General features: G+C 43.4%; 3 protein-coding genes across 5 annotated transcripts; all 3 read left to right on the forward strand.

The window, feature by feature from the left end:
- Positions 1-392: 392 nt before the first annotated feature.
- LOC133918185 (protein transport protein SEC16B homolog) lies at positions 393-7,662 on the forward strand. 2 transcript variants are annotated; one of them, XM_062361929.1, is made up of 13 exons: positions 393-2,739; positions 2,847-3,164; positions 3,656-3,784; positions 3,863-3,985; positions 4,103-4,270; positions 4,476-4,601; positions 4,682-4,816; positions 5,033-5,160; positions 5,259-5,370; positions 5,469-5,795; positions 5,922-6,038; positions 6,146-6,444; positions 6,552-7,662. In XM_062361929.1, exons 1-13 carry the CDS (start codon positions 670-672, stop codon positions 7,096-7,098), a joined length of 4,599 nt encoding a protein of 1,532 aa, XP_062217913.1. In that variant the 5' UTR covers positions 393-669; the 3' UTR covers positions 7,099-7,662. The 2 variants fall into 2 exon arrangements, with proteins under 2 accessions (XP_062217913.1, XP_062217912.1); XM_062361928.1 differs by having other exon boundaries at positions 394-2,739; positions 2,844-3,164.
- A 575-nt stretch (positions 7,663-8,237) lies between these two features.
- Positions 8,238-14,617, forward strand: LOC133918186 (dihydrolipoyllysine-residue acetyltransferase component 2 of pyruvate dehydrogenase complex, mitochondrial-like). 2 transcript variants are annotated; one of them, XM_062361930.1, is made up of 20 exons: positions 8,238-8,410; positions 9,068-9,161; positions 9,270-9,296; positions 9,892-9,965; positions 10,039-10,133; positions 10,717-10,757; positions 11,267-11,322; positions 11,446-11,520; positions 11,628-11,720; positions 11,851-12,099; positions 12,174-12,246; positions 12,450-12,526; positions 12,611-12,696; positions 12,803-12,878; positions 13,031-13,098; positions 13,183-13,249; positions 13,319-13,414; positions 13,489-13,591; positions 13,997-14,092; positions 14,180-14,617. In XM_062361930.1, the coding sequence occupies exons 1-20, from the start codon at positions 8,375-8,377 to the stop codon at positions 14,248-14,250; spliced, it is 1,653 nt and encodes a 550-aa protein (XP_062217914.1). In that variant the 5' UTR covers positions 8,238-8,374; the 3' UTR covers positions 14,251-14,617. The 2 variants fall into 2 exon arrangements, with proteins under 2 accessions (XP_062217914.1, XP_062217915.1); XM_062361931.1 differs by lacking the exon at positions 9,270-9,296 and having other exon boundaries at positions 8,240-8,410.
- Positions 14,618-16,480: 1,863 nt separating this feature from the next.
- Positions 16,481-18,340, forward strand: LOC133917340 (L-lactate dehydrogenase A-like). The gene is made up of 2 exons (XM_062361243.1): positions 16,481-17,371; positions 17,665-18,340. Exons 1-2 carry the CDS (start codon positions 16,757-16,759, stop codon positions 18,109-18,111), a joined length of 1,062 nt encoding a protein of 353 aa, XP_062217227.1. The 5' UTR covers positions 16,481-16,756; the 3' UTR covers positions 18,112-18,340.
- Positions 18,341-26,204: the final 7,864 nt, after the last annotated feature.

Below are 26,204 nucleotides of genomic sequence, written 5' to 3' on the forward strand. Positions count from 1 at the left end.
GAGGAGGCAGCGAGGGCTCCAGTTTTTCCCTTGGCTGGATAGCATTCCATATGCATTCACATACTTCTTCAAGAATATGAATCTATTGAACTAGCTAAACGATTGCACAAAATAATTCTGAAATATTTGTAGAAGAATCTGTAACTATACCAAACGAGTCCTTAAATAGATGACAAGGTCCTCACTGTGCGAAAAAAAGAAAAGAAAAGGAATAATTACATGACGCTCAATTTGATTCACCACAAAACCTTTGCATGTTTGCAAGGAATAAAATAAAATAAGAATTTCATTCTATTTAAATCTAAAAACACATAATAATAATAATAATAATAAAATAAAATAAGAGAGGGAAAACTCCCAAAACGAAACGGGGAGGAACACGAAGCAGAGACAAGCCAAGAGAGAAGAGGAAGAGGGAAGAGAGAGAGAGAGAGAGAGAGAGAGAGAGAGAGAGAGAGGGGACGAGAACGAAACGGGTGACGCGATGCGACGTCGGCTGTCGTGGTCGTGATTCCTGCGATTACGATCCGCCTCCCCACCGCCCTTCCTCTCTGGCCCCACCCCTTCCCGCCGGTAAGCCTCCGCGCCCCTCATTTCAACCGAGGAACCAACCCTAGATCCACCCCCCGCTCGGATCCGCCGAGGGAGATCTCCTCGATCCAATTCCGCATGGCCTCCTCCTCCTTCGCCCCCGACGACCAGACCGACGCCAACTTCTTCGACAAGCTCGTCGTCGACGACGACGACGACGACAACCACCTCTCTTCCGCCCCTGTTCCCACCAACGAGGACGCCGCCTTGGCTCGAGCCCTCTCCAGCATCAGCCTCGCCGACCACGGGCCCGACCCACCCGTTCCGGAGGCGCCGGCACCGCCTCCCGCCACGGATGCGGCGCCTCCGGAGGGTGGATCGCCGGGGTCAGGGAAGGGCGGCGGCGTCCACACCGCGGTTAAGCAGGTGCAGTGGGCGTCCTTTGGAGGTGGTGCCGACGATGGGGTTGATCCATTCGCGGATCTCTCTGGAGGTGCCGGCGACGACGGCTTCTTCGGGACCGTGGCCGGGAACCAGACCCAAGAGACCTCCGTGGGGGTCTCGGATCACGGCTTCTTCGGTGGGAATCAGAGCTTGGCCACTGAAGTGACGGATCGGAATTTCTTCGGTGGGAGCTCAAATCAGAATACCGGTGGTGGTCTGCTGGAGCGCAGCAGCAGTGGTGCTGTGGATTCCACGGATCCCAAGTATTTGGAGACCATGTACCCTGGGTGGAAATACGATGAGGCGACACAGCAATGGTACCAGGTTGACAGTTTTTATGCAACTGGGAATGCTGCCCAGGTGGACAGTAGCAGTCAGAATGTACAGCAGCAGCAGCAGCAGCAGCAGCTTGATACTTCATACCTGCAGAATTCAGCGCATGCAGCTCTTGAGACAATTGCTGAGGAGGGCACGACCACAGGCGGTGCCTCAAGTTGGGGACAGGGGAGCGACTCGGAGTACCCACCCAACGTGCTGTTCTATGCAGAGTACCCGGGTTGGTACTTCGATACCAACACCCAGCAGTGGCACTCGCTTGAGTCGTACCAGCAGGCCGCTATGCAGGCTGGGACAGCTAGTGCGGTTCAGAATGGTGCAAACCATGGTGTTGTTGCGGCTTCTGGTGGGATGGATTATAATGTCAAGCAAACTGAGGATCTTGCTGTCCACAATCAGGTGGCCCAACATAACTCGTTCACAAACAGTTACGCTCATCAGAGCCAATGGAAAGCGGATGCATTTGGTAACACTATGCGATCTGAAAGTATTAAAGATGGTAGCCTGACAGGTAGTTTCTATGGTTTTGATCAGCATGCAAATGCTGAGACTATCAGTTCCTCTACAAGCCATCAGGTTGGTTTTAGCACAGTTGAAACTGCTACAGATCACTATGGTGGACACAAGGGCTTAGAATCGTTGAGTCTTCAGAGTGGTTATAACTCAACTGACCGTCTACAATCCAGTTACAAGGCGTTTGAACCTTCCACAGGTTATCAGGCCGGTTACAAAGGGTTTCAACCTGCCACGGGCCACCAGACCAGTCACACTGTGTTGGAACAGTCCACGGGTAACCAGGGAGGTCACAAGGCATTTGAACCTTCCATGGGTAACCAGAATCATTACAAACCGTTTGAACCTTCCACGGGTCACCAGAGTGGTTACAAGGGGTTTGTGCCTTCCACAGGTCACCAGGCTGGTTACAAGGGATCCGAAGCTTCCACAGTTCAGCAGGCCAGTTATAAGGGATTTGAAACTTCTACAGGCCATAACACCAGTTTCAAGGGATTTGAACCTTCTTCAGCTCAACAGGCTGGTTTCATGGGATCCCAACCTTCTTCAGGTCACCAGTCTAATTACAAAGGATTTGAAACTTCCGCAAATCAGGGTTATGGTGATGTCAATGGTGTTGTGAATACACAAAGCTTTGTCCCAATGGAGAGCATGTACCACGGCCAGAAACAAGCAAATGCAAATCCACAAGGGCACTTGTCAAACAGCTATTTGGGTACTGAGAACTCCATGAACTTCAATCAGCAACAATTTCTTGGTGCAAATGCTTCACAGTTGCAATTCGGTCCCCCTCATGAAGGGAGGTCATCGGCTGGACGGCCACCGCATGCCCTTGTTGCTTTTGGGTTTGGAGGGAAACTTATAGTTATGAAAGAAACCAGCTCAATGACCACAAACTTTAACAGTGGAAGTCAGGTATCCCAATAGTTCCTTTTGTGACACAATTTTTTGTAACAAAGCAACATCACATATTTGAAGTGACTAAAATATTTCTTTTGTTCTCTTTTTTGCAATCTAAGGAGAATTCTAGTGCCACAGTGTCAGTTCTTAATCTATCAGAAGTTGTTGATAAAGTTGATCCGTCAAGCGTCACTAATAGCAGCGCGCTTAGTTACTTCCACGCTTTATGCCGTCAACCTGTTCCTGGTCCTCTGGTCGGTGGAAATGCTGCATCGAAGGATGTGAACAAGTGGCTTGATGAGATGATTGCATGGTATGAATCTTCCGCCAGTGATTTCCAGAAAGGTGATCCTCGCAAGTTGCTTATTTCATTGCTGAAGATACTGTGTCAGCACTATGGGAAACTACGCTCACCTTTTGGGTCTGACCCATCACAAGAGGTACTTTCTCTCATGCTCTATTTTGTTGCAATTATAGTTGTATTGTTAGTTTGTGTACCTGTTCTAGTTCTATTGTCTGGCCTGTTCCCTTTTACTATCCTTGTTGATTACAATAGGTTACATCAGAAGAATTAAACCTTGTGTTATGCTAATATTGACATAACAATTTAGCACTAACGTGTGACTGGTTTCAAGTTGTTTGATGGTGTATACCAAAACCCCTAAGTTAAATAAGCAACTAAACCTACAGATAAGTATATTTATCTATATGGTCTGGAATTTTCTCACGAACAATAGTCCAACCATGCAAAGTTATGAATGTTTAAGTTGTATTTTATTAGCATTATCATGTGAAACCTTTCTTGATTTCATTTTTGTCGTTTGTTGAGTAACTTGAATTGTTTTTTTATCGTTAGCATCATTGTGGGACAAATTAACTACTTCGGTCTTTGTAACTTGTACCTAACTTTTGTATGGATTTTTAATAATAGGAGACAGATGGTCCAGAAATGGCAGTAACTAAGCTATTTTCATCATGTAAGAGAAGCAGTGTTCATATGGGGGGTTATGGATCTATAGTTCACTGCATGAAAAATATTCCCTCGGAAAGTCAGATGCAGGTAACTGTTATTCATATTCAATATCCCTGCTTTTTTTTAGCCAAATGTCCTCGCTTGAGACAATTACTATGCTTTTAGGCTATTGCACAAGAGGTCCAAAACCTTCTAGTTTCTGGGAGAAGAAAAGAGGCCCTTCAGTGTGCCCAGGGAGGTCAACTTTGGGGACCTGCAATCATACTGGCTTTACAACTTGGTGATAAGGTCTGTTTGACTTAATATAACCCCGCTTTTTGTTTGTAATCTAGTAGGTTGCTTGATTTTCCTGTCAGGTTTTCGTTTCCAAGTTAGTTTCATTGTTGTTTTGGACTGGTGGTACAGTTTTATGTGGATACGGTGAAGAAAATGGCTCGCTCCCATTTTGTATCTGGATCACCTCTGCGAACGCTGTGCCTTCTCATTGCTGGACAACCTGCAGATGTCTTTAATGTAGAGGACAACATCAACAGCGATTATGGTACAGTAGGTGCATCCCATCAACCTATGGAGGTACTTGCAAAGTCAATTATTATTTTTTCCATGGGTGGATGTATTATTACCATTTTTGTTGCCATTTCTTGTCTGATGTGTGATGTAACAATGCACTTTTATATCCAGTGCAGTATCATGACTTTGGGTGTTGCTTATTGATAATTTTCATGGTTTTCTGTTTACTTGGTGGCTGAGTTCATAATTTGTTGTTTTTGTGAGACAGCCTGGTCCTAATGGCATGTTGGATGATTGGGAGGAGAATTTGGCTATTATAACTGCAAACAGGACAAAAGGTGATGATCTAGTAATTACCCATCTTGGTGATTGCCTTTGGAAAGAGAAAGCTGAGGTTTGTATTATATGCATTTGTAGATACAGTTTTCGTTTTTTTAGTGTGTTATCAAGTAACTTACACACTATCTGATACAGGTTGCAGCTGCTCATTCATGCTATTTAGTTGCTGAACTAAATATTGATTCATACTCTGAAAGTGCAAGGTTATGCCTCATTGGTGCAGACCACTTGAAATGCCCTCGAACATTTGTCAGCCCTGAGGCCATTCAGGTGCGTAAGTGTCTTACCTGCAAAAAATTTGAATATGGAATGCACGTTTACTGGAAAGCTCTTTCCTTAGTTGTTCAGTGAAGGGCATCCTAGACATGAGACACTTTAAACAATCATTACATGGATACGTAGGCAGGATTGTGCATATTCATTTCTTGGTTTATTTTCCATTGCCATTCATTGTCTGGACTAATATCTTTAAAATGCAAACAACAGAGGACAGAAGTTTATGAATATGCGAAGGTGCTTGGTAATTCTCAGTATATCCTGCTACCCTTTCAGCCATATAAGCTGATATATGCATACATGCTTGCGGAAGTGGGAAGGATTTCTGATTCTTTGAGGTAGGTTGTTGGCTTGTCCACAACAAGCGAATCACTCAGTGCTTTCTCTAGGCTTTGTACTTGTACATTATGACCCAGATGGATATTAACTTTTCCAGGTATTGCCAAGCGTCTATGAAGGTGCTGAAAGCCTCTGGCCGTGCCCCTGAACTGGAGGCATGGAAACAATTATTTTCTTCCCTGGAGGAGAGGATACGCACTCACCAGCAGGTATGACCATACCATTTCATATTAGTTTCTGATATTCTCTTTCTCTCTTCCTTAGTTCATTCATCATTAACTTAATCTCTTTTCTTGTTTTTCTGTAGGGTGGATATGGCACAAATCTTGCCCCAGCAAAACTAGTTGGAAAGATTTTCACCTCGCTTGATAAATCTATATCCCGCATGATGGGTACGCCATCTGCACCACTTCCACCGTTGCCACAGGGCTCCATTATTGATAGAGAGAGCTACTCTGCTCCTGCAGCTGCAAAATTTGTAAATAGCCAATCGGTAATGGCCATGTCATCGTTAATGCCATCCGCTTCGATGCAGTCTATGAGTGAGATAGCAGAGAATAGTGGTGGCACTGGCAGGAAAATTGCACACAACAGGAGTGTTTCTGAGCCGGACTTTGGCAGAACCCCGAAACAGGTACTTGCATCTTGGTTCAAGGAAGAGAAACATAAAGGAGGGATTAGTTTCTGATTAGTGAATGCTGAGTTGGAAAGATGTTTTCATTTTTTTAATCTCCTCACTTCATTTTGAAAATTCTAACAGGGTGCTGGATCAGATCGCACACAGAGTAGTGCATCAGGATCGGGTAGTTCCCGATTTGGTTGGTTAGGCTCTACGTTGCAGAAAACAATGGGATTTGTGTCGAAATCCCACCGCCAGGTATTTTCTGACTACTGGGTTATGAATCTGGAGTATCTCCACCTCTTTGTTTAGCTCTTCTCTTCTACATGCAATGTTAACCTTAAGATCCTATCTCTGTACTAAAGGAGGCAAAATTAGGGGACCAGAACAAGTTTTACTATGATGAAAAGCTGAAGCGGTGGGTTGAAGAAGGTGCTGCGATTCCTACCGAGGAGCCTCCTCTCCCTCCACCTCCAACAAAATCATCTTTCCAGAATGGTATGCCAGACCATAAGTTGAATGGCCCCATGAGTGCAAGCCATGCACCCAATGGAGTTACGGAGTGGAAATCCTCGAGTTCTTCAGAGCAAGGTTTGGGGATGCCGCCAATTCCACCTAGCCAGAACCAGTTTTCTGCTCGTGGACGGATGGGTGTCCGGTCCAGGTAATTTGATAGGAGTAGTATTGCCATTTACTTTCATTTCCTTTTTTTAATATTGCTATCTAAAGTATTGACTGGAAAACTGATGGTTTTTCTGTTTTTCATTTTAGATATGTGGACACATTCAATAAGGGTGGTGCATCAGGAGCAGTGCCATCATATAACAAACCGGCTGCTCCATCTGTGACACCACCAGTTGGTGCCAAGTTCTTTGTGCCGACTGCAGCAGCTGCTGCTACAGATCAGATGCCTCTCCAAGCAGCAGAGATACACAGTGAGACGGTCCATCAGGATGAGCGTTCGGCCTCATTGCCAGCAGAAACTTCATACTCTTCACCCCCACCGTCGACACAATTTTCAGCACCAATGTCATCAACAATTCATCGGCATCCGAGTATGGACAACATCTCCACACCTTACCAGGGTTCCGGGGTGTCATCAGAAAGCAACAGCAGCTCATTTTCAAGATCACGGGCAGCATCATGGAGTGGAACATATTCTGAGCAGTTTAGTGCTATCGCCGGTGTTAGATCACCTGATGACCAGACTATGCCTTTGCCACTCATGCCTGGCAAACCTTCGCATAGTCGCTCCAACAGCAACTCATCTGTGCAGTTCAACGGATTGACAGAGGATCTCCATGAGGTTGAGCTCTGACAGGTGACTGCTCGGCATGACCGTTGCAAGTCATGTTTCTTATCGACACAGCCATGGCAGCCCCTGATTGCTCCAGAAAACCCAAGAGGGTGACAGAGAAAGGAGAGATTCCCTTGTAGCAGATCAAGGGGATGCCGCAGCTGGAATGGACTTGTGCGATGTTGCATGAGATTCTGCAGTCTGCACTAAACCGAGGTGCATAGGACCTGTACTAGAATGCCGGGCTTTTGAATATTCTGTAGCTATATGCTGGTTTATGGTTGAGAGAGAAGGGAAAGAGTTGGGTGCCCCTTGTTTTTTACATGTGAGAAGCAGCATGTGGATGCGACTGTACAGAAAATGTGCTCCTACCCAATTTATTGAAGCGCAAAGAAACAAAATCACACCCAACTCCATTTTGGTTCTTTTTGGTTTTTGGAGAAGGATAGAAGAGAGATGTGTTCTAGTGTAAGAAATGCGTTGGCTACGTAGAGTGTTGTTGTTATACTTGTGTACTGTTCCCATACCATATGTTATTACTGTTTATTCTTTGGAGATGAATCAATTCTTTTCATCTTGAGCAAATGCATGCAAGTGCTGAGTGCTGCGTTGTGATGGGCCGTGATTTGTTGTGCACATTTTCCCTTGCGGATCTTGGCTGATGTGATTGCTATACAATTCTGTATCTGTGAGGCCGTGTGTTGGCTGTTGTTCAGCTCTCGAATTGTAATACCAGTATACAGCGCTGTATTGGGTGCACGGGAATTACTCATGCTGAATCGCGTCTCCTCTCCACAGTTAGTACATTGTACTACATTCTCACGAGAGAGAGAGAGAGAGAGAACTGCACAAATATGCAAGAAATTCAAAGAAGAATGAAGATTTCGTTTTGGTTTCCAGAAGAAATGGCTGTTGATGAGATGAGATGGGAATTTGATTTGGAAGTAGAAAACAAGAAGAGGGTGATGGAGGTGACCAAGTCGTACTAGTGCTCCTCCTATTGCTGAGTAAGCCCCCACCCCCGGATCCTATACATTAATAATGATTATTGTTTAAACAGTAATACAAGTCTATTACTACAAATTTACGTATCGATCCATCAATGTTTTATACCGCAGAGCGGATTTGTACTTATAGCATTTGGTACTGTAGCAGTACTGTATTTGTTGATTAATTCATCCCACCCCATTTGCCCCTTCTGGGGACCTAAACTAAACAGACGCAGGCACACACCAATCTCCATCTCCTCCGATCTCCCCCCTCCGGAAACCCTAGACCACTCCCGACTCCGATCGCCATGTCCGCCGCTCAACTTCTACGCCACTCCCGCAAGGTCCGTCCACTCCTCCTTCCCTCTCTGCATCTCTCTGTTTGTGTGTCCCAAAATATTGGAAATCTGTTTCGCATCGCCTTCCGATCTGTTTGATCTGCCTTGTCTGCGGGATTATCGCGACGATGCATCGATCCTGCGTCTTGTAATTGTTCGACTTGGTGGATTGGCCAACACGGAAGGGATGAATTCGCGTTTTTTTGACCCCCGACTGCTGCTAATTTGGTGCTAGAATCAGCCTGCGAATCACTCGTGGATGTGGGTTCCCGTGCGAATGCATGGTACAATACCCTGTTCGGTGCGCTAAGTTCGTATAGTTCCATTCGGACGATCTGATGGTACCAGTCGGCGGGGTCGTTGAATATTCCTAGGGTGTTGTGCCATGACAAGGCAACTGTGCATGTGTGTGTCTCATCAGTGGGTGATTGCTTCTGTTTTCTCAATTCCAAGTTGATTGGAGGATTATTTTCGTATTCTAGAAGCGGTGGTGTGGGAACTTTCATGGCATTGACTGTTGTAGTTCTCGTCTTTTTTGTGGTTTCTAATGTGCAATACGAATGTAATTAGACATGCCCTTTTGTGGGCTGCTTTTGCTCCAGCTAGATTGTAGCACAACTTTGGGAGGATTCCATGTACCTAATCAGTGTTCATTAAAAACAGCTGCGGAGTTTGCAGAATGCTATAGATTGTGAGCGTTCTAGTCTTGCCCGGTGCTTCTCTAGTGGTTCCGGCTCCTTTCTCGTGAAGGAAAATGGTACGTGGTCCCTTTCTCACCTTTCTGTATTTTTTTCCTTTTTCCTTTTTGATGATACACATTTCTCAAGAGGTTGATATTCACCTGTAATCCATTCATTGAATAAAGTTGGAGAAGGGAGATGCTCTCTTTCAGGTGACTTATTATGCAGTTAAGTTGTGGTTACTGTTTAGGCCTGTTAATACCATCAATGTAAACCTGTCAACACCTTGTATTTGCAATGAGGCATAGGGTTTATGTTGCATTCACATATATATTCTTTATTCTGGATCCTCTAGAAATCCCTCGGTGCTCCTTTGCAGTCAGCCTGGGTTCTAAAAATAATATAAAACATTTATTTTTAATGTGCTGTACTACTGTATGTCTGTATCTGGTACATTTAATGTAGTAGCTGTAGATCTGTGATATGGAAAGATCATCGATTGATTCCTACATTTGTAAAAATGACATGTAGCAACAAAATTATCACCTGATGTGGCATTTCATCTCCTGTTATGTCACCATCTTCGCTATTGTTTGTATCATCACCAAGCATGTTTCGGGTTACTGAGTTGATCCTTGCATTTCCTATTGTATTGTTTAATGTCTGACTCGTCATCTACTTAGTTTGGATGTGCCCTTGTTTTTGGTTTTGATTCCCGTGGGACTTTATGTGCACAGTGAAAAGTTCACCTTTATTTGATTTTCCTTACTGTCGGTATTGAAAATGTAATGCCTCTGGTTTCCTCAGGTGTTGGAAAAAGAACTGGCGGCGCCAATTTTTCCCAATACAACAAACCCATGAAAGAGCTTGAGACATTCAAGGTTATGTGATTGAAAACTCACCCTAGTGCCCAGTAATTTTTTTTCCTGATTTTTCAGTTTGCTTTATTTTCAGGTGCCACTAGGAGTAAACAGAAGCTACACCTGGAGAAGAGCACCCACCAGCGGTATCCCGAATGCTGTTAGTGGCCTCAATGGTTCATTCTCATGGTATATGTTTATTTATTGCATAATTCTTAGCTTATTTGGCTGTATAGGAACACATGAAAAAAAAATCACCTGTAGAAGCAAGAAATGAGAATTAGAAATGTTGACCACCGAATCTGATCTCGACGGCTCAGATAAACCATGAAAAGCTAATGTCATCTTTGAAAAGGATGTGTTATTCCATTAGACTCCCACCTTTCCACTTTTAAGTGAACACACAATGGCAATATGCTTTGCTCTATAGCAAAATCAATCTGATGGATGAGATTGGAGCTCACACTGTCGACCACTGGATCTGATCTTATTGCTCATATAAACGATGAAAAGCCAATGTCATATTGTCATCTTTGAAAAGGGTGCTGTGTTATTCCATTAGACTCGTACCTTTTCACTTTTAAGTGAACATGCAAATGGCAATATGCTTTGCTCTATAACAAATTCAATCTGATGGATAAGATTGGAGTTCGCACTGTCTTATTTTAAGAGTGGTTCTCACCATGAATGCCTTGTCGCTATGCTGTTTTTCATCAGATCTTGGTAATATTCTGAAGCTGTTTTGGCTTTTTTGTTTGTTTTTTATTGTCAGTGGGCAGGTGGTTTCAGCACGACCATTCTCAAGTAGCGCAGGTACTGTCAGTTTGTTATGCATTTTTATGCTTATAATTTGAAGACCATAATATGACCAGCATATTGCTAAGTAGATCCACATCCCTTTTATATGGACATAATGAAAATACAGGGTTCCTTGCAATTGCTTATGTAGAATAGCATCTTCTGGCAGTCTTTTTCATTCTTTTGTTATATCTCTTTGGTCTTCTCTGTATCTTGTCTTTGTTGCTATTCATTTGTCCGTGCATACGCTACATGCCGAGCTGTATTCTCATGCTCCCAGTACAAGATAGTCGGATTCTATCCACTTTTTTCTGTTGAATTCTCTGTACAATATTCTGTTGTGCCAACAAAGCATTTAGTTTGTTGCCTTCTGTCGGTTCAAAAGTTTTAGTATCTTTCAATGTTGGGCTATACATCTCCACCATTTTTTTAAATTCTCTATTTCAAATTATCTACAAAATTCCATTAGATATATGCAAGCAAGGTTCTATGTTAGCTGTATTAATATAATGTGCTTATTCCAGACCTGCCACCACATCAGGAAATTGGGATGCCATCGCTCTCCCCTACAATGACTGAGGTATATTTGTTGCCCAAACATCATTACTCTAAACAAAATAATAGCTGAACTGAAATCAGGATTGCAGCATGTCTTTATTCATTAACCTTCATATACTGTACCTGTCACATCTATTGCCTATAGGGAAACATTGCCAAGTGGCTTAAGAAGGAAGGAGACAAGGTCTCCCCTGGTGAGGTTCTCTGTGAGGTGGAAACTGTAAGTTTTTTAATCTGTAAAGCTACATAACATATTTTATTTAGTATTTTCTTTTACTTACACTGCAATAGAACCAGATAACCTTTGAGTGTACTCCTGATGATTAGGATAAAGCCACTGTGGAGATGGAGTGCATGGAAGAGGGCTATCTCGCTAAGATTATTCATGGAGATGGCGCCAAGGAGATTAAAGTGGGCGAGGTACATATTTACTGGCTGAAGAATAAATATTTTTTTACCCATTATTTATCATTTTAGATATTTTTATAATGCATGTCTATTTTGCTGGCACAATCTGGGCTGAATAATTTGATGTATGATGTTCCCTTAGATCATCGCTATAACTGTGGAAGAAGAGGGTGACATTGAGAAGTTTAAGGATTATAAGCCTTCGTCTTCAGCTGAACCTGTAGCTCCTGCTGAATCAAAGGCTCAACCTGAGCCTTCAAAGCCAAAGGTGGAGGAGAAAGAGCCTACCAAGGCTCCTGAGCCCAAGGCCCCCAAAACAGAAGAAGCTCCTCAATCTGGAGATCGAATATTCGCCAGCCCTCTTGCTCGAAAGCTGGCAGAAGATAACAATGTAAGTGCTTGTAGATAGCCATTCTAACGAATATAGTAGCTATGGAATATGAGGATTGTATTCCTTAAAAACAGGTCCCACTGTCAAGTGTGAAAGGTACTGGTCCTGATGGGCGTATTTTGAAGGCAGACATTGAAGATTACTTGGGTGAGTTATTATTCCTCCTGTTGCCACAACCCTGCTATTAGTGATTATAATGTAATCTTATGTTCTCTGCTTGACAAACTGGATAATTCTTCTGTACTGACCATTATCTCCACTAGGCTATGCATTCATACTGTCAATTTTAATCTGGATGTCTTCAGTACTTCTGGTGATTGTTTTTTCTTTTTCCTTAACGACTTCTGTAGGCAAGGGTGGCAAGAGTGAGGCTCTTGCAGCTCCAGGATTAAGTTACGTAGATATTCCAAATGCACAGATAAGAAAGGTAGATTTTGAGGCACAGATTCTTGGATAGATTTTTCCTATTCAATGTTAACGGACAGAGTGTGTTGGCTTTTATTGTCTCCAGGTTACCGCAAACCGCCTTCTAGCATCGAAACAAACCATTCCACATTACTACTTGACAGTTGACACACGTGTCGATAAACTTATCAAGTATGTTCCAGACCTAATTTGTAAAGCGCTATTTTCATTAGTGGAACAGCACCAATGCTTTATTTACTTCTGTCTTACTATGAGTTATTTGTTCATTCTGATACAGGTTACGAGGGGAACTGAACCCTCTGCAGGAAGTCTCTGGTGGAAAGAAAATATCTATCAACGATCTTGTTATAAAGGTAATTTCTGGTTCTACCTTTTAGGATTGTTCTTTTGTTTACATTAGGCTCGTGAAGATTGGGTATGTGCATTTTATATTATTGGTTTCAGTGTAGACTGTTAATTTCTTCTGTGCTGCCCAGTACTGAATCTGTCTTTATCTGATGTGCAGGCTGCAGCTTTGGCTCTTCGAAAGGTCCCCCAGTGTAACAGCTCATGGATGAATGATTTTATTCGTCAGTAAGTTCTGATGGATCATTTGTAATGGGAAAAATATTTTATCAGCTATAACAGTTACATATGATAAATTTGTTTCTGATACAGATACCACAATGTGAACATCAATGTCGCTGTTCAGACTGAGCATGGATTGTTTGTTCCAGTAATTAGGGTAAGTTACCCTAAATTTGTCCAATGTGTGTTTTCTTTTACTGTTTTCTGACTTGTACTTACATTGTAGGATGCAGACAAGAAGGGACTTGGTACAATTGCTGAGGAGGTGAAGCAGTTGGCTCAAAGAGCAAAGGAGAACAGCTTAAAACCAGCAGATTATGAGGTATGGAGAACATAATAGCTGCTAAGTTTGAACCAAAAAAGAATTCCTTGACAACTTTGGTGATTTATTTTCAGGGTGGCACATTCACCGTATCAAACTTGGGAGGTCCTTTCGGAATTAAACAATTCTGTGCCATCATAAATCCTCCTCAGTCAGCAATATTGGCCATTGGTTCTGGTAATGAGTTCTCAAAGATTTGCATCACAATTCTGCTTATATGCCGCTCTCTTTCTCATGTTCTAAAAAGTAACAGTAGCATTATGCATTTATAGCACATTTCTGTTCTGAAAAGCATATTTTCTGATTTGTGCGAACCTAGTACCCCATTTTGGTATGGGGGCTAGCATTTGGATGCAGAAATCATACATGATCTTGAATCTGGCACTGCTGGCTAATGAGTAACATTCAGTCCTGTAAATAGGGCTTGTAAGTTAGGACATAGAAGTTTATGTGATATTTGTTTTGTTTGTGCACTATTTTGTAAGTTTGAATGATAGGTAGCTTTAAGTTATGCTAGGAACGTTTGATGTTCTTTCATTCGAAATGGTTTCTCTGTTAATCACATTTCTTTTTCTTGAGCAGCTGAGAAGAGGGTGATACCAGGTGGCGCTGATGCTCAGTATGAGTTCGGTTCATTCATGTCAGCTACGCTGAGCTGTGACCACAGGGTTATTGATGGTAAGCTCTTGATCTTTCTTCGATGTCCCCTTGTACTGTGGAGTGGACAAGAAATTAACTTTTTTTTGTTCATGGAACCCTGTGCAGGTGCAATTGGTGCGGAATTTCTGAAAGCGTTCAAAGGGTATATTGAGAACCCGACGTCAATGTTGCTGTGAAGTTAGTATGACCAAGACAACTCTTGTCAAAGTTGCTGAATAACTCGAGCGGTGCTGTCTCTATTTTGTATAAGAATCTGATCACCGTTTGGAGGACCTAAAAAGCAAGAGCATGGAGCTAATGCAGCAGGACCTGATTCGTGGATTAAAAGCCTTTTTTTCGTTTTGCTTTACCGTTTTGGTTCTAACCAGTGTTACACTGGAAAGTAGGATCAACTTACAAAGCCTCATTGAGCCAATTTTTTGGTTTTGTCCTCGGCCTTTATGACATGAGAATGTCACTCCCCGGAGAATTTTGCAGTATAGGGTTTGCATTTTCTAAGCACACATAATTGGTCGGAATAAATGATGTCAATATTGGGAGAAACTCTGGATTTTTCACCGTTGCTATGCAAGATTAAACGTGAGCGTTTGTCCATAAGTTGGTCGGACTAAGTCGTGTTGTTAGCAGTTAGGCTGATGCATGGCGGTTTGTGGCATATGGATGGTTACATTCCAGGATAGCCACAGCCGCACAGGACTGTACAAATCTTGTACTTTTGAAAGCCATGTTGCTAAAACTGCAGTCTTTTGGAGTTTTAGAAACTTTAGCTCGGACCTCTTTTTTCCTAAACCTTCGAAAACGTGCTATTATGTTTTTCTAAACTTTTTTAACCGTGGTATTACGTTGCTTTGGTTTTTAAAACCATAATTTCTCGGGTTTCAGGCCCTTATTCTAGTGGGTGCATTGGTGAGTGGTTGTCAGTCTTGACACGTGAATGGTAGCAGATGCTTCAAGCCCCTGATGCATGCAGTGCATGGTCAGCTCGCACGCGATGTTGTAGTTGGACCGGTGATGAAAGTCTTATTATACAATAAGCTATCAGTAACACAGATCAAATTTCTCTATGACTCAAAAATATAGTAGGTGTTGGAGAAACAGAGTAAGCGCAAATATATGTGGCCCTTTGCTAAATTTCTAGAATTAAAGCTGCATGTCAGCATGTGTGGGTGCAAAGGTGCAATGGCAAGAAAAGAAAGAGAAACTCGTGCCGCGTGTACGTTTTTGACTTTGAAGGAAAACGCATCAGCTGTCTGTCAATGGTACAAAGTTGTTCAAAAGAAAAGAATCTGTCAATGTTACTAGATGGATGGTACGTAGTTTGCTTTCCATGTCGATATATAGTCGTCTTCCATTATACATATTGGATCGAGGAACCTTCGTAATTGTTGGAAGCTTCCAAGCAGGCAGGAATCGTCCAACCAATGCGGGCATGGAATGACCGGAACCTGGATGCTAGGTTTGGTCAAGCTCAGGGTGCTAGGTTTGCAGAACCAACACATTCTAGATGGATTATTTGATTTATTGTAGGATCATCTCGTGATAATTAACACTGGTTAGTCATTTTTTTTTGTATCAAGAATGTGCGTATGATGTAGTGATGAACAAGCTTGTTCACAGTCATCAAACAAAATAAGTAAGACAGTAGCGTTGGTGTTAAGTATGATGGAATAGTCCTTTGATTTTCATCGTCTTGTTGCTCAAGCTAGACATTTCAGTCAGATGAGATCCCAAGGGAAGGGAAGTTGGAGTGGGCAAAAACCAGCGACTCCAACCCGGAGGCTGCCTCCAGGATTTCTTTTCCCTTTTCAACGCTTCGTAGTGCTTTGAACGTCCCCCTTCCAACTGTCAATGTGGACGTGCTCCAGAATCCAGATTTGCCGCAAAAAATGACAGTCAGATCATGCATGACATGCCCCTGATTTGCTTCATAGATTCTGTGGCTTTTGATCCATAAGTCGTCTTCCAGATCTGCGTCCATCCCAGCTGCGACACAAGAATCGGCCGGTCTGATTTGAACAATTACCTGGGCACTCTGCAATCCATGGCCTTCTGACAATACTCCTCCTGGTACGCAGGTAATGGTTATTTACTGGTAAATGAAGTTTCATATGATAATCCTCCAAAGGCTGCAAATAGGAATAAGTACTGGAATCTTTTCTTCTTGCACGCATATACCCGGCCCTTTATTAGTTATATACTAGGATGGATAAGCAGATGGCACAAAGATTAATATATATTTCAATCGTATTCAAGACTTTACTTCACAATAATTAAATTGAGGTAGAAGTATTGCCGCCATGAGCATACATATATACCGAAGCTGATAAAACCACCAACGCCTTTGTTTTGATACATTGACGCGGTTGTTGTCGTAGCAAGTTAAGTGGCACTAAAAATATGTATCTCCCATTTTAAAATTCTCCCTAAAAAGATAAAATAAATAAAAACAAGAGGAGCACCCCTAAGATGGTACTCCATTTAAGATCTCTAATGTAGACCCCGGGAGGAGGACCCGGCTGTTAAAAAAAGATGGCATCGTGGTCAGTGAGGTTATATATAAATGGCAGAAGCCAATGCATTCCCCACATCTAAGAAGCCAAAGACACAAAAATTCCATTGGTCCATTCGCAAGAGCACCACCAACAGCAACAGCAACAGCAGCAGCAGCAGAAGAAGACGAAGATGAGGAAGGCCTCGTCGCTGTCGGAGCTGGGGTTCAACGCTGACGGTGCGTCGTCGGGCTTCTTCCGCCCCGTGGCCGACGCCGCGTCCACGCTGACGTCGCACCGCCGTCGTCTGACCAAGGTGTCGGTCATCGGCGTGGGCAACGTGGGAATGGCGATCGCGCAGACCATCCTCACGCGCGACATCGCGGACGAGATCACGCTGGTGGACGCGCTCCCGGACAAGCTCCGGGGGGAGATGCTGGACCTGCAGCACGCGGCGGCGTTCCTGCCGCGCACGCGCCTGGTGTCGGACACGGACCTGGCCGTGACCAAGGGCTCCGACCTCGCCATCGTCACTGCTGGCGCCCGGCAGATCCCTGGGGAGACCCGGCTGAACCTGCTGCAGAGGAACGTGGCGCTGTTCAGGAAGATCGTGCCGGCTCTAGCGGAGCACTCGCCGGATGCGCTACTTCTCATCGTCTCCAACCCCGTGGACATTTTGACGTACGTGGCGTGGAAGCTGTCAGGGTTCCCGGTCAACCGCGTCATCGGCTCCGGCACCAACCTCGACTCGTCCAGGTTCCGGTTCCTCCTCGCGGAGCACCTCGACGTTAACGCGCAGGACGTGCAGGTCCGTCGTCCTCTCCCTCTCACCCCTCTGGCTCATAGATCTCTGTTCCCGCGCACATGGCCCACACGCAGCTAGCATTTGTTCCTTCCCCGGCCAGTGGCGTCCACGTGCTGCTTCACTGAGCTAGCAATCCATATGGGAGAGGAGAGGAGAGGCCAGAGTCATCTGATCTGATCTGATCTGATCGGGCAGCTCGCTTTGCTTGGGAATCCGAATTGGGATCTTCTCTTTCTCCGTTGCTCTGCCTCTCTATTTGAGTTGTTGAGGATTTACCTCTCTCTCTATTTGTGCAGGCGTACATGATGGGCGAGCACGGTGACAGCTCGGTTGCGGTGTGGTCGAGCGTCAGCGTGGCGGGGATGCCGGTGCTCAAGTCGCTGCAGGAGAGCCACCGCTGCTTCGACGAGGAGGCGCTCGAGGGCATCCGCCGCGCCGTCGTCGACAGCGCCTACGAAGTCATCAGCCTCAAGGGCTACACGTCCTGGGCCATCGGCTACTCCGTCGCCAGCCTCGTCGCCTCCCTCCTCCGCGACCAGCGCCGCATCCACCCCGTGTCTGTGCTCGCCAGCGGATTCCACGGCATCCCGGCAGAAAACGAGGTGTTCCTCAGCCTCCCCGCCAGGCTCGGCCGCGGCGGCGTCCTCGGCGTCGCCGAGATGGACCTCACCGAGGAGGAGGCCAAGAGGCTTCGCCGCTCGGCCAAGACACTCTGGGAGAACTGCCAGCTCCTCGGCCTCTGATTAATCACACTACTTCACTTCCCTACTGAATATTGATCGATCGTGAGCTGACAAGTGCATGATGGAATCTACGTGTTGCTGTTCAAATAAAATCTAAATGCACTGCTGGTAGTATTTGTTTAATATATTTTGGTTCGTTGTGTCGTCTCATCATCGCTCTCCACTCATCGATGATGTGGTCAGCCTTTAATTTTATTTCATTCTATATTTTGAAGCAGCTGGATCGATATGATATTCTTGCCACCAAGTGCTTGCTCAACATCGTCGTGTTTGTAGCGTGCTTAATTATCATACTGTAAGATCGTCAGTGGTACCGCAAGTAGTGATCAGCGTTAACGATATTTGGGCAGCTGCTTGTAATTGTTTTGCAGGCCAAAATATGATCGAGGTCGTCTCGGCATCCATTCCATATATGTTATGCATGGTATGAAACGCTAGCTATGGCTATCTTGGTGAATAATATATCCAGGATGCCGCCGCGAGAGCTGCTGGTTCCGTTCTACTTCTATTCAATTCTATGGATGCTTGGAGACGAAGCTGGTTAATTGCAAAACACACAGGATCATATCACCAGTACCCCCAGTTTCCTTTACGATCCAAAAAGGTGTAGTCGAATCCCTATACAAGGTATCAGCAGACGATGTTAATTATAGGTAGCTAGTTGGACCTACGTACGTATGACAAGTCTTGGGCAGGCAAAAAGTTACTACTACTAATATATATTAGCAATAATGCACGTGCAAATCGAATTTCTTGGTTACTGAAAATTGAGGTGCAGGTTTGTAACGACTTGTGACCTCCTAACAGGGGTGAATTATAAATTATAAAATTAATTAGTTTAAATTAATAATATAAATCTAAATTATTTTTATTTAAATATGTTTTAAATTTATCTAGTGTGACTACTCTATCGTAATAAAATTTTGTACTATAGGATCTAATCCTAACAACTACAAATGCAATTTTAGAAATAATAAATATGGAAGATAAAGCAATGCAATATAAAAGTACGTAATGTAAAAGAGATAGAGATCACAAACTCAGCATGATGACTTTTTCCTATTATATCGGTGATTTGTCTCTCACCATTGGTTTACATTAGAGCCCCTCGTAAGAACCAACCTCCCCGATCAGATAACTCCGTGGTTCTTGTCGTACAGCTCTCCACACACCAGTGGGTCTTCTACTAGGCGCACCAAGAAGTTCGCCTCCGTATTCACTAAGATAGTGCTTCACCACTCTGGTACGGGCCATTCTCCCTGCTCACAATGCTTACGATCGCTCCAAAAACTTGGTCGGAGGGTCTCGCAAGATTCACTAATCCAAAGTCGTCTAGTTGTAGGTAACACCAAGAGTAATAAATATAGATCACTCAATTGATTCAACTCTAGGCTAATCACTAGCTAGATGCATACTTGATCTAAACTAGCACTAATTGAGTATGTAATCCTGTGCTAATTGCCTTTATCTTTAGTGGTGTTTGAAACTCCCTACAATATGTGTATGCCTTCAAGTGGGAGTGGGCAACCTCAAATGACCAGTGGATAGGGTATATATAGAGCTGACCCAAAAAAAAAACTAGCTATTGGGAAGAAATCTATGAAATTCCTACTTACCGTAACATGCGGTGACTCCCTTTCTAATGATCCAAAATTTGACTATCGAAACTTGTCAAAACCTCATCGCATCATGTGGTGGCCTTCTCTTTCAAAGCTTGAAACCTTCTAGAAATGAAGTATGCTACACTGTCCCATGGTCACCGTATCATTCGGTGACTTAACTTTGGATCTCCTCAACTTGTAACCTCTCCACAACATGATGTGACTTGTACCTCTGAAGCCTGAAAAACTTTATGCACTAGCTGTCCACAACCATTGCATCATACGGTGCCTGGCCACATAATGCGGTAACCTCACCACCACATCATGGGATCAGTGGTGGATCTTGAGCCAAGATTTAGGGGGCTCAACCCCTTCTTCCTCATCCTCCCCCTCCTCTTTTTTCTCTTCTTCTTCCTCCTTCTCCTCCTATTCTCTTCTCTTCTTCTCCCTCTTTGAGAAACCAAGTGGATAAGTGTCTTGGTTCATTTGTGTGATAAGTCATTGACAAAGTTCAAGTTGATTTGAGCTTGTACGTACCTGGTCTTGCTTGTGGCTAACCAAAGTTGGAGTTGGAGTTGTCTATTGCGAGTCTAGAAAATTTGAACTCACCGAAATGTCTAGTGTTTGGGAAATTTGCTGCATCGGATGGTCGGTGTTGCTAAGCAATACACACCTAAGTTTTTTTTGGTGCTGAAGCAAAATTGGAAGCAAACGTCTGATGGTCCGGTGATATGCTCAGATTATCACCAGATGGTCTAGTGCTGAGTTTGTGAACACTGAAGTGTTCACGGACTAACTCTTGCATAGGGGTTGCAGATCGCAGTTTGGTGCATTTGAACTGATCATATGATCCAGTGATGGACATTAGAACACCGGAAGCTTCCACCGGATAGTTTGTTGCAGAAAGCAAAATTTCTTAGGGCATTGTGGTGCTACACTCATCGGATGTTTCAGTGCTCAAAGGGTAAACACGCAGGAACATCCGATGTTCACAAAATTCTTGGCGTTGTTCTAAATTGAGTTCTGATTTCAATGATAAATTCTTGTGTTGAACTAACGTGTGATGTAGGTTGGAGAAACATGTTTTCTTGTCTCAGGGTGTGCAGGTGATGGAGTCAACTTGGCGTTCGACGGCGGGATGATCGCGACCAAGAAGGTGCTTGGTGCCGAACGATCAAGGAGATCGGGCGGAGTTAAATGTGATCCTAGCGGTACACATGGAGGTCAAGCAAAGCTTGAAGTGATGGATGAAGACGACGTGTTGACAAAATCAAGCGAATTGGATGTCGATACAAGTGACAAGGTGGCCCGAGGGATTGGGAGTGGGAGAGACTTGCCGACGGTCAATATCACAAGACGGAGAACACACGTCGACATCAGAGCACTTGCTTGAGGCAAAGAAAGTGACGGCTAGTCATGCTTTAAAAAGCATGCTAGGGTTTCGCGGTTTGGCCACAAAATCGCGAAAGGACTAGAGGGTCATATGGCATCATCGCGAAGCTTGCGTCGAGGTGAAGCTAAGTCTTGAAGAAGCCGTGGAAGTTCGATGGATGGAGTGAAACATAGACCAAAATACCCCGGTGGAAGGTATGAGTGCATTACCGGTGAGGGGTATTTTAGGAATAAGAAAATTTATGGGCCAAGACACCTCCCTAGGCCTATAAATAAAGGGGTATGGTTGTAGAGAGAGTGAGAGCCATCCATTGGAGATCATAGTGATAGGTTTTGGAGGAGAAGATGATAGGCTTAGCCTTTGTAATAGGTTAAAACTTTTGTGAGTGAAAAATCTTTGTAATCTGCTGAAAATAGGGCTGACCTCTGTGCTCAATGAAGATTATTTTCTTGCATATGCTTATGCTCATCTCCTTCTAGTCTCTTTCTTTTGGTCCCCTTGCCTTCCTTGCAAGTTTTTCTATTTTCGTGTTGATTTTCGTTTTTTCCTTTGAGTGTAATTTTTTCACCTTGGGAAGTTGTTCTTCTTGTTGCTAGAGGTATAAAATTCACATACTCATGTATATACGAGGGTCTTAAGTTTTCTTGCCTCTATATCATCAACCTGGAGAATTTCTTTGACCAGTCATCATCTTTTTTAGTTTCTTTGTAAGTTGCAAGCTTTCGAGTGCTAAGACACATGAAATAGTCTTGAATAGAACCTAGGGTTTATATTCCATTTGTGAAGTCATGTTGCCTCGATACCTTCCTTTTGAACTTTCTCTCTGTTTTGCTTCCACTTGAATTTTGATGTGCGTTAGGTGAAAATAGGAGAATGTTATCAATTTCAAAAGAAATTTATTGAGGCACCTATTCATCTCCCCACTCTCTAGTCGCTGTTCTCAGTCCTACACTCTTCCATACAGAAAAATTGCAGGAGGGTCCCCTATCCCCCCGGTGGATCCGCCACTGCATGGGATCTCTAAGTTTCTAGAGGACTTATGAGAAACCAAGTTGAGATGTGCTTTGGTTTGATTGTGATGAGAAATGGGACATGGATTTGAAATACATTGATACCTAACACCAGCAGCTGATATCTTCATCAAGCCTCTAGATACTACTAGATTTGCCTATTTAAGGGGCGAGCTTGGTGTGTATCATCCCTATGGTATTATGTGAGGGGAGTCTTTTATGTGCATATTGTATCTTATTTTTGTTGCATTTCAATTGCATTCATTGCCAACAGGGGAGAAAAATAATACAAGACGGAGAAAATCCAATGTCGTGAGTTTTGATTGCTTCTTTTTAGCTTTTGGCTTTGGGCTTTTGCAATTCCATCTTATGCTAAGTGATCTTGTTTTTGCTTTTCTTTGACCTTTGGATCACTTAGATGTGTTTATTGGTTCTTGTGTTTCAACTCTTTCTTTGATCTTCATGTGTGTTGTTAATGGACTCATGAAGGGGGAGATTGAGAAATCAAGTTGAGATGTGTCTTGATTTGATTATGACGAGCCATTGATAACGTTGGTCTTGAGTTGAACTTGGTTGGCATGAGTGTGTTTATGCATAATTTTGCTTATGACTAACCATTATTGGAAAGTACAATAGAGTTGGTATGAGTCCAGGAAAAATTGCCACACCGGATCATCTGGTGCTTAGGATTTTGCACTCACTGGATTGTCCGGTGTAAGGTGAAGGGGGCACTAGAGCATTTTAGTGTAGAAAGAAAAGTGGGAGTAGTGCACCGGATGGTTCGCTAAGGGTAAGCACGACACCAGACTTTTTTGTCCAGAGAAGTTGTAAAATGGAGTCTAGTGGCATTGCCTTCACCGAATGATCCGGTGTTCCAAGTTGTGAACACCGGAGTTTGCACCAGACTAATTCTTGAAGAGAGGGTACAGAACCGAGTCAGGTGGAGATGAAGGCACCGGATGGTCCGGTGCTTATACCTTGTGCACATCGGACTATTCGCCGGATAAATTCTTGTAGAGATGTTGCAAATGAGAGTTTGGTGTATGTGAACTGATCGGATAATCCGATGATGGACATGAGATCACCGGAGCATCTCACTGGAGTTTTTTTTTTGTAGAGAGCAAATTTTCTGTGTGCAAATGGAGTTGAACTCATCGGATGATCTGGTGTTTAGGAGCAGAACACAACAGAAGATTCGGTGTTTATGATTTCTGCATGATATGTTTTTTTTGAGGATTTTTTGTTTTAAGCTAACCCAGAAATAGTTTTGGAGTCGAAGAAACATGTTTGCTTGTTTCTTTGTGTGCAAGTGATGTATGCAACTTGACGATTGTAGGATGATCGGGACCAAGCGGGAGGCTTGGTACCAGACGATCAAGGAGGTCAGGAGAGTCAAGGATGATCCTAGCGGTACACGTGGAGGTCAAGCAAAGAGGATACCAGTGTAAGTGACAAGCCGGCCTGAGGGATTGTGAGCGGGAGAGACTTGCCGTGGTCAAGATCGGAAGATGGATTATACACATTGACATCGAAGCACTTACATGAGGCAAAGCAAGTGGCGGTTAGTCACGCTTTGAAAAGCCTGCTGTGGTTTTATTGCTTGGCCACAAAACCGTGGGAGGATTCGAGGGTCACGTGACATCATCATAAAGTTTGCGTTGAGGCGAAGCTTAGTCATGAAGAAGCCGTGGCTATTCTATGGACAGAGAGAAAAATAGATCAAAATACCCCGGTGGTATGTAGGAGTGTATTACTGGTGATGGGTATTTTGGAAACAAGAAAATTTAAGGGTCAATGCATCTTCCTAGGCCTATAAATAGAGGGGTAGGTCTGTAGAGAGAGGTGGAGTCAGCCATTTGAGAGCCTAGTGATAGATTTTGGAGGAGATGAGAGGATATGCTTAGTCTTTGTAATAGGCTTGGACTTTTATGAGAGAAATAACTTTATAATCTATCGAAAATAGAGCTGACATCTGTGCTTAATGAATTTTTTTTTTTTTGCATATGCTCATGCTCATCTACTTCTAGTCTCCTTCTTTTGGTTCCCTTGTCTTCCTTGCAAGCTTTCCTATTTTCATGTTGTTTTCCGTTTTTGCCTTTGAGTTGCAATTCTTTCACCTTGGGAAGTTATTTTTCTTATTGTTAGAGGCATAAAATTCACACACTCATGTATATGAGAGGGCCTTAAAGTCCCTTGGATCTAGATCATCAACATGAAGAGTTTCTTTGCCCGGTGATCAGCTTTGAGCTTTTGAGTGTTAAGACACATGGAATAGTTTTGAATAAAATCTAGGATTCATATTTCATCCATGGGTTATATTGCCTCGATATCTTTCCTTTGAACTTTCTCTCTGTTTTGCTTCCGTTTGAGCTTTGAGGTGCGTTAGGTGAAAATAGGAGAAGGCTATCAATTTCGAAATAAATTTGTTGAGATACCTATTCATCCCCTATAGTCATCATTCTCGATCCTACAACTTATCCAATTTAAACTTTCTCAAGTGGTCATAGCCTTCGTGCCTTCTTTTCCCTGGTGTCTTGGGACTTAATTCTAGTGCGCATCATCTACTAGATAACTAACCTAAAGATATTAGATCAAGCTACTAAATTCAAATACTTTTTCATTGTATGGCCAAAGAAAATAAATATTCTACACAAGTGATACTCTCAATATTATAATCACTTGTATACACAACAGGACATTATATCTCCATGAAGCTCTTGTTTGCCGTTGATGTTCATCCATTTGAGGTTTTAAAAACATCAAGTTCATCACATAGTATCCATAAAACTAAACCTTGCATAATAATAAATAATGTTAGTCATATTAACTATGTTAATATTATTCATCAAAATCATATTTATCCAATGCTACGGTCTACGATCTTTCAAGGTCTGACGCACGCGTGCTCGTAGTACGGGCGTTCGTTTCTGACTTTGGAGTGTCGCATATATCGTGCAACTGCATATACATATGCCGATGGAACAACGATATGTATATATGTGCATGTACTCTCCAAGGTCGGTAGGTTTTACGCTAGCTAGCTGAATCAAGTAGTCCACGAGCGACGTACGTTTGGTCGGCCAGCTCCAACTACTAACTGTCAATTAAGCTGCTAGCGTACTGGGATCGACATTCATGCATGAATAATGTTATGTCTGACCAATGGAACGATCGAACGGAATGGGAAAAGGCTACAGTACTACCTGTGGAAATAAAGACGACGTATGCCCGAGCTTATGGAGTGCATGCATGGTGGTCTTGGTCTCTGGTCAAAACTGGCGTTTACGTACCGTACTTGCCCAGGAGGAAATTGAAGAAAATGAAACACACGACACATTAGATGAAGAAGAGGAAGGAACAAGGAAGAAGGCCCCATGCATGAGTCCATTATATTGTGTTGACGCGACGGTGGCCTTCTCCGACCCGTACGTTGTCTCCAAGAAACATCATATCGATCCATCGCTGGAGGATTTGCAGCACCTGCCTGCCTGTGACTGCAGGCTCCTTTCTTTCTTTCAACGCCTTCTTCTCCAAGTGTCAATTTGGGCGGCCATACTACTCGATCTAGAAGAGAACCCAGATCCGATCAGCACGACTAATTATATTATAGGAGTATATGCTGGTCCGATCTCTAGCTCATATAATATAAGCATCCATCCACTTGATCGAGCTGAAAGAAGGTCGGTCACATTTTCTATAAAAAGGCGACGACAGTGGAGTGGAGAGATTCCGAAGCCCCCTGATTCTCCCTCCCATGCTCCAAAATACACATTCAGTGGGTTTTAGGGCATATCTTCAGTGGTTTTGACCCATACGTTCTCCTTCATATCTGATAACCTACCTACCTACCTTCGTAAGCACATGCATCTATAGAAATTTCAACACGACGTTTCACAATTTAAAAGGAAAAAAATAATGCATAGCATTTGTTTCATTACATAAATTTGATACCATTAACGCGGTACACTACAAGTAGCGCCGCCGTGATCGATCATACAGTACAGATCAGAGCAATGCAAATAAAACCGCCACGGTAATGCCTTTGTTTGGAAAGTTGATACCATTAACGCGATCATTGTTTCACTAACA

The sequence above is a fragment of the Phragmites australis genome, chromosome 5 (assembly GCF_958298935.1).
Source record: "Phragmites australis chromosome 5, lpPhrAust1.1, whole genome shotgun sequence".
Classification (NCBI taxonomy): domain Eukaryota; kingdom Viridiplantae; phylum Streptophyta; class Magnoliopsida; order Poales; family Poaceae; genus Phragmites; species Phragmites australis.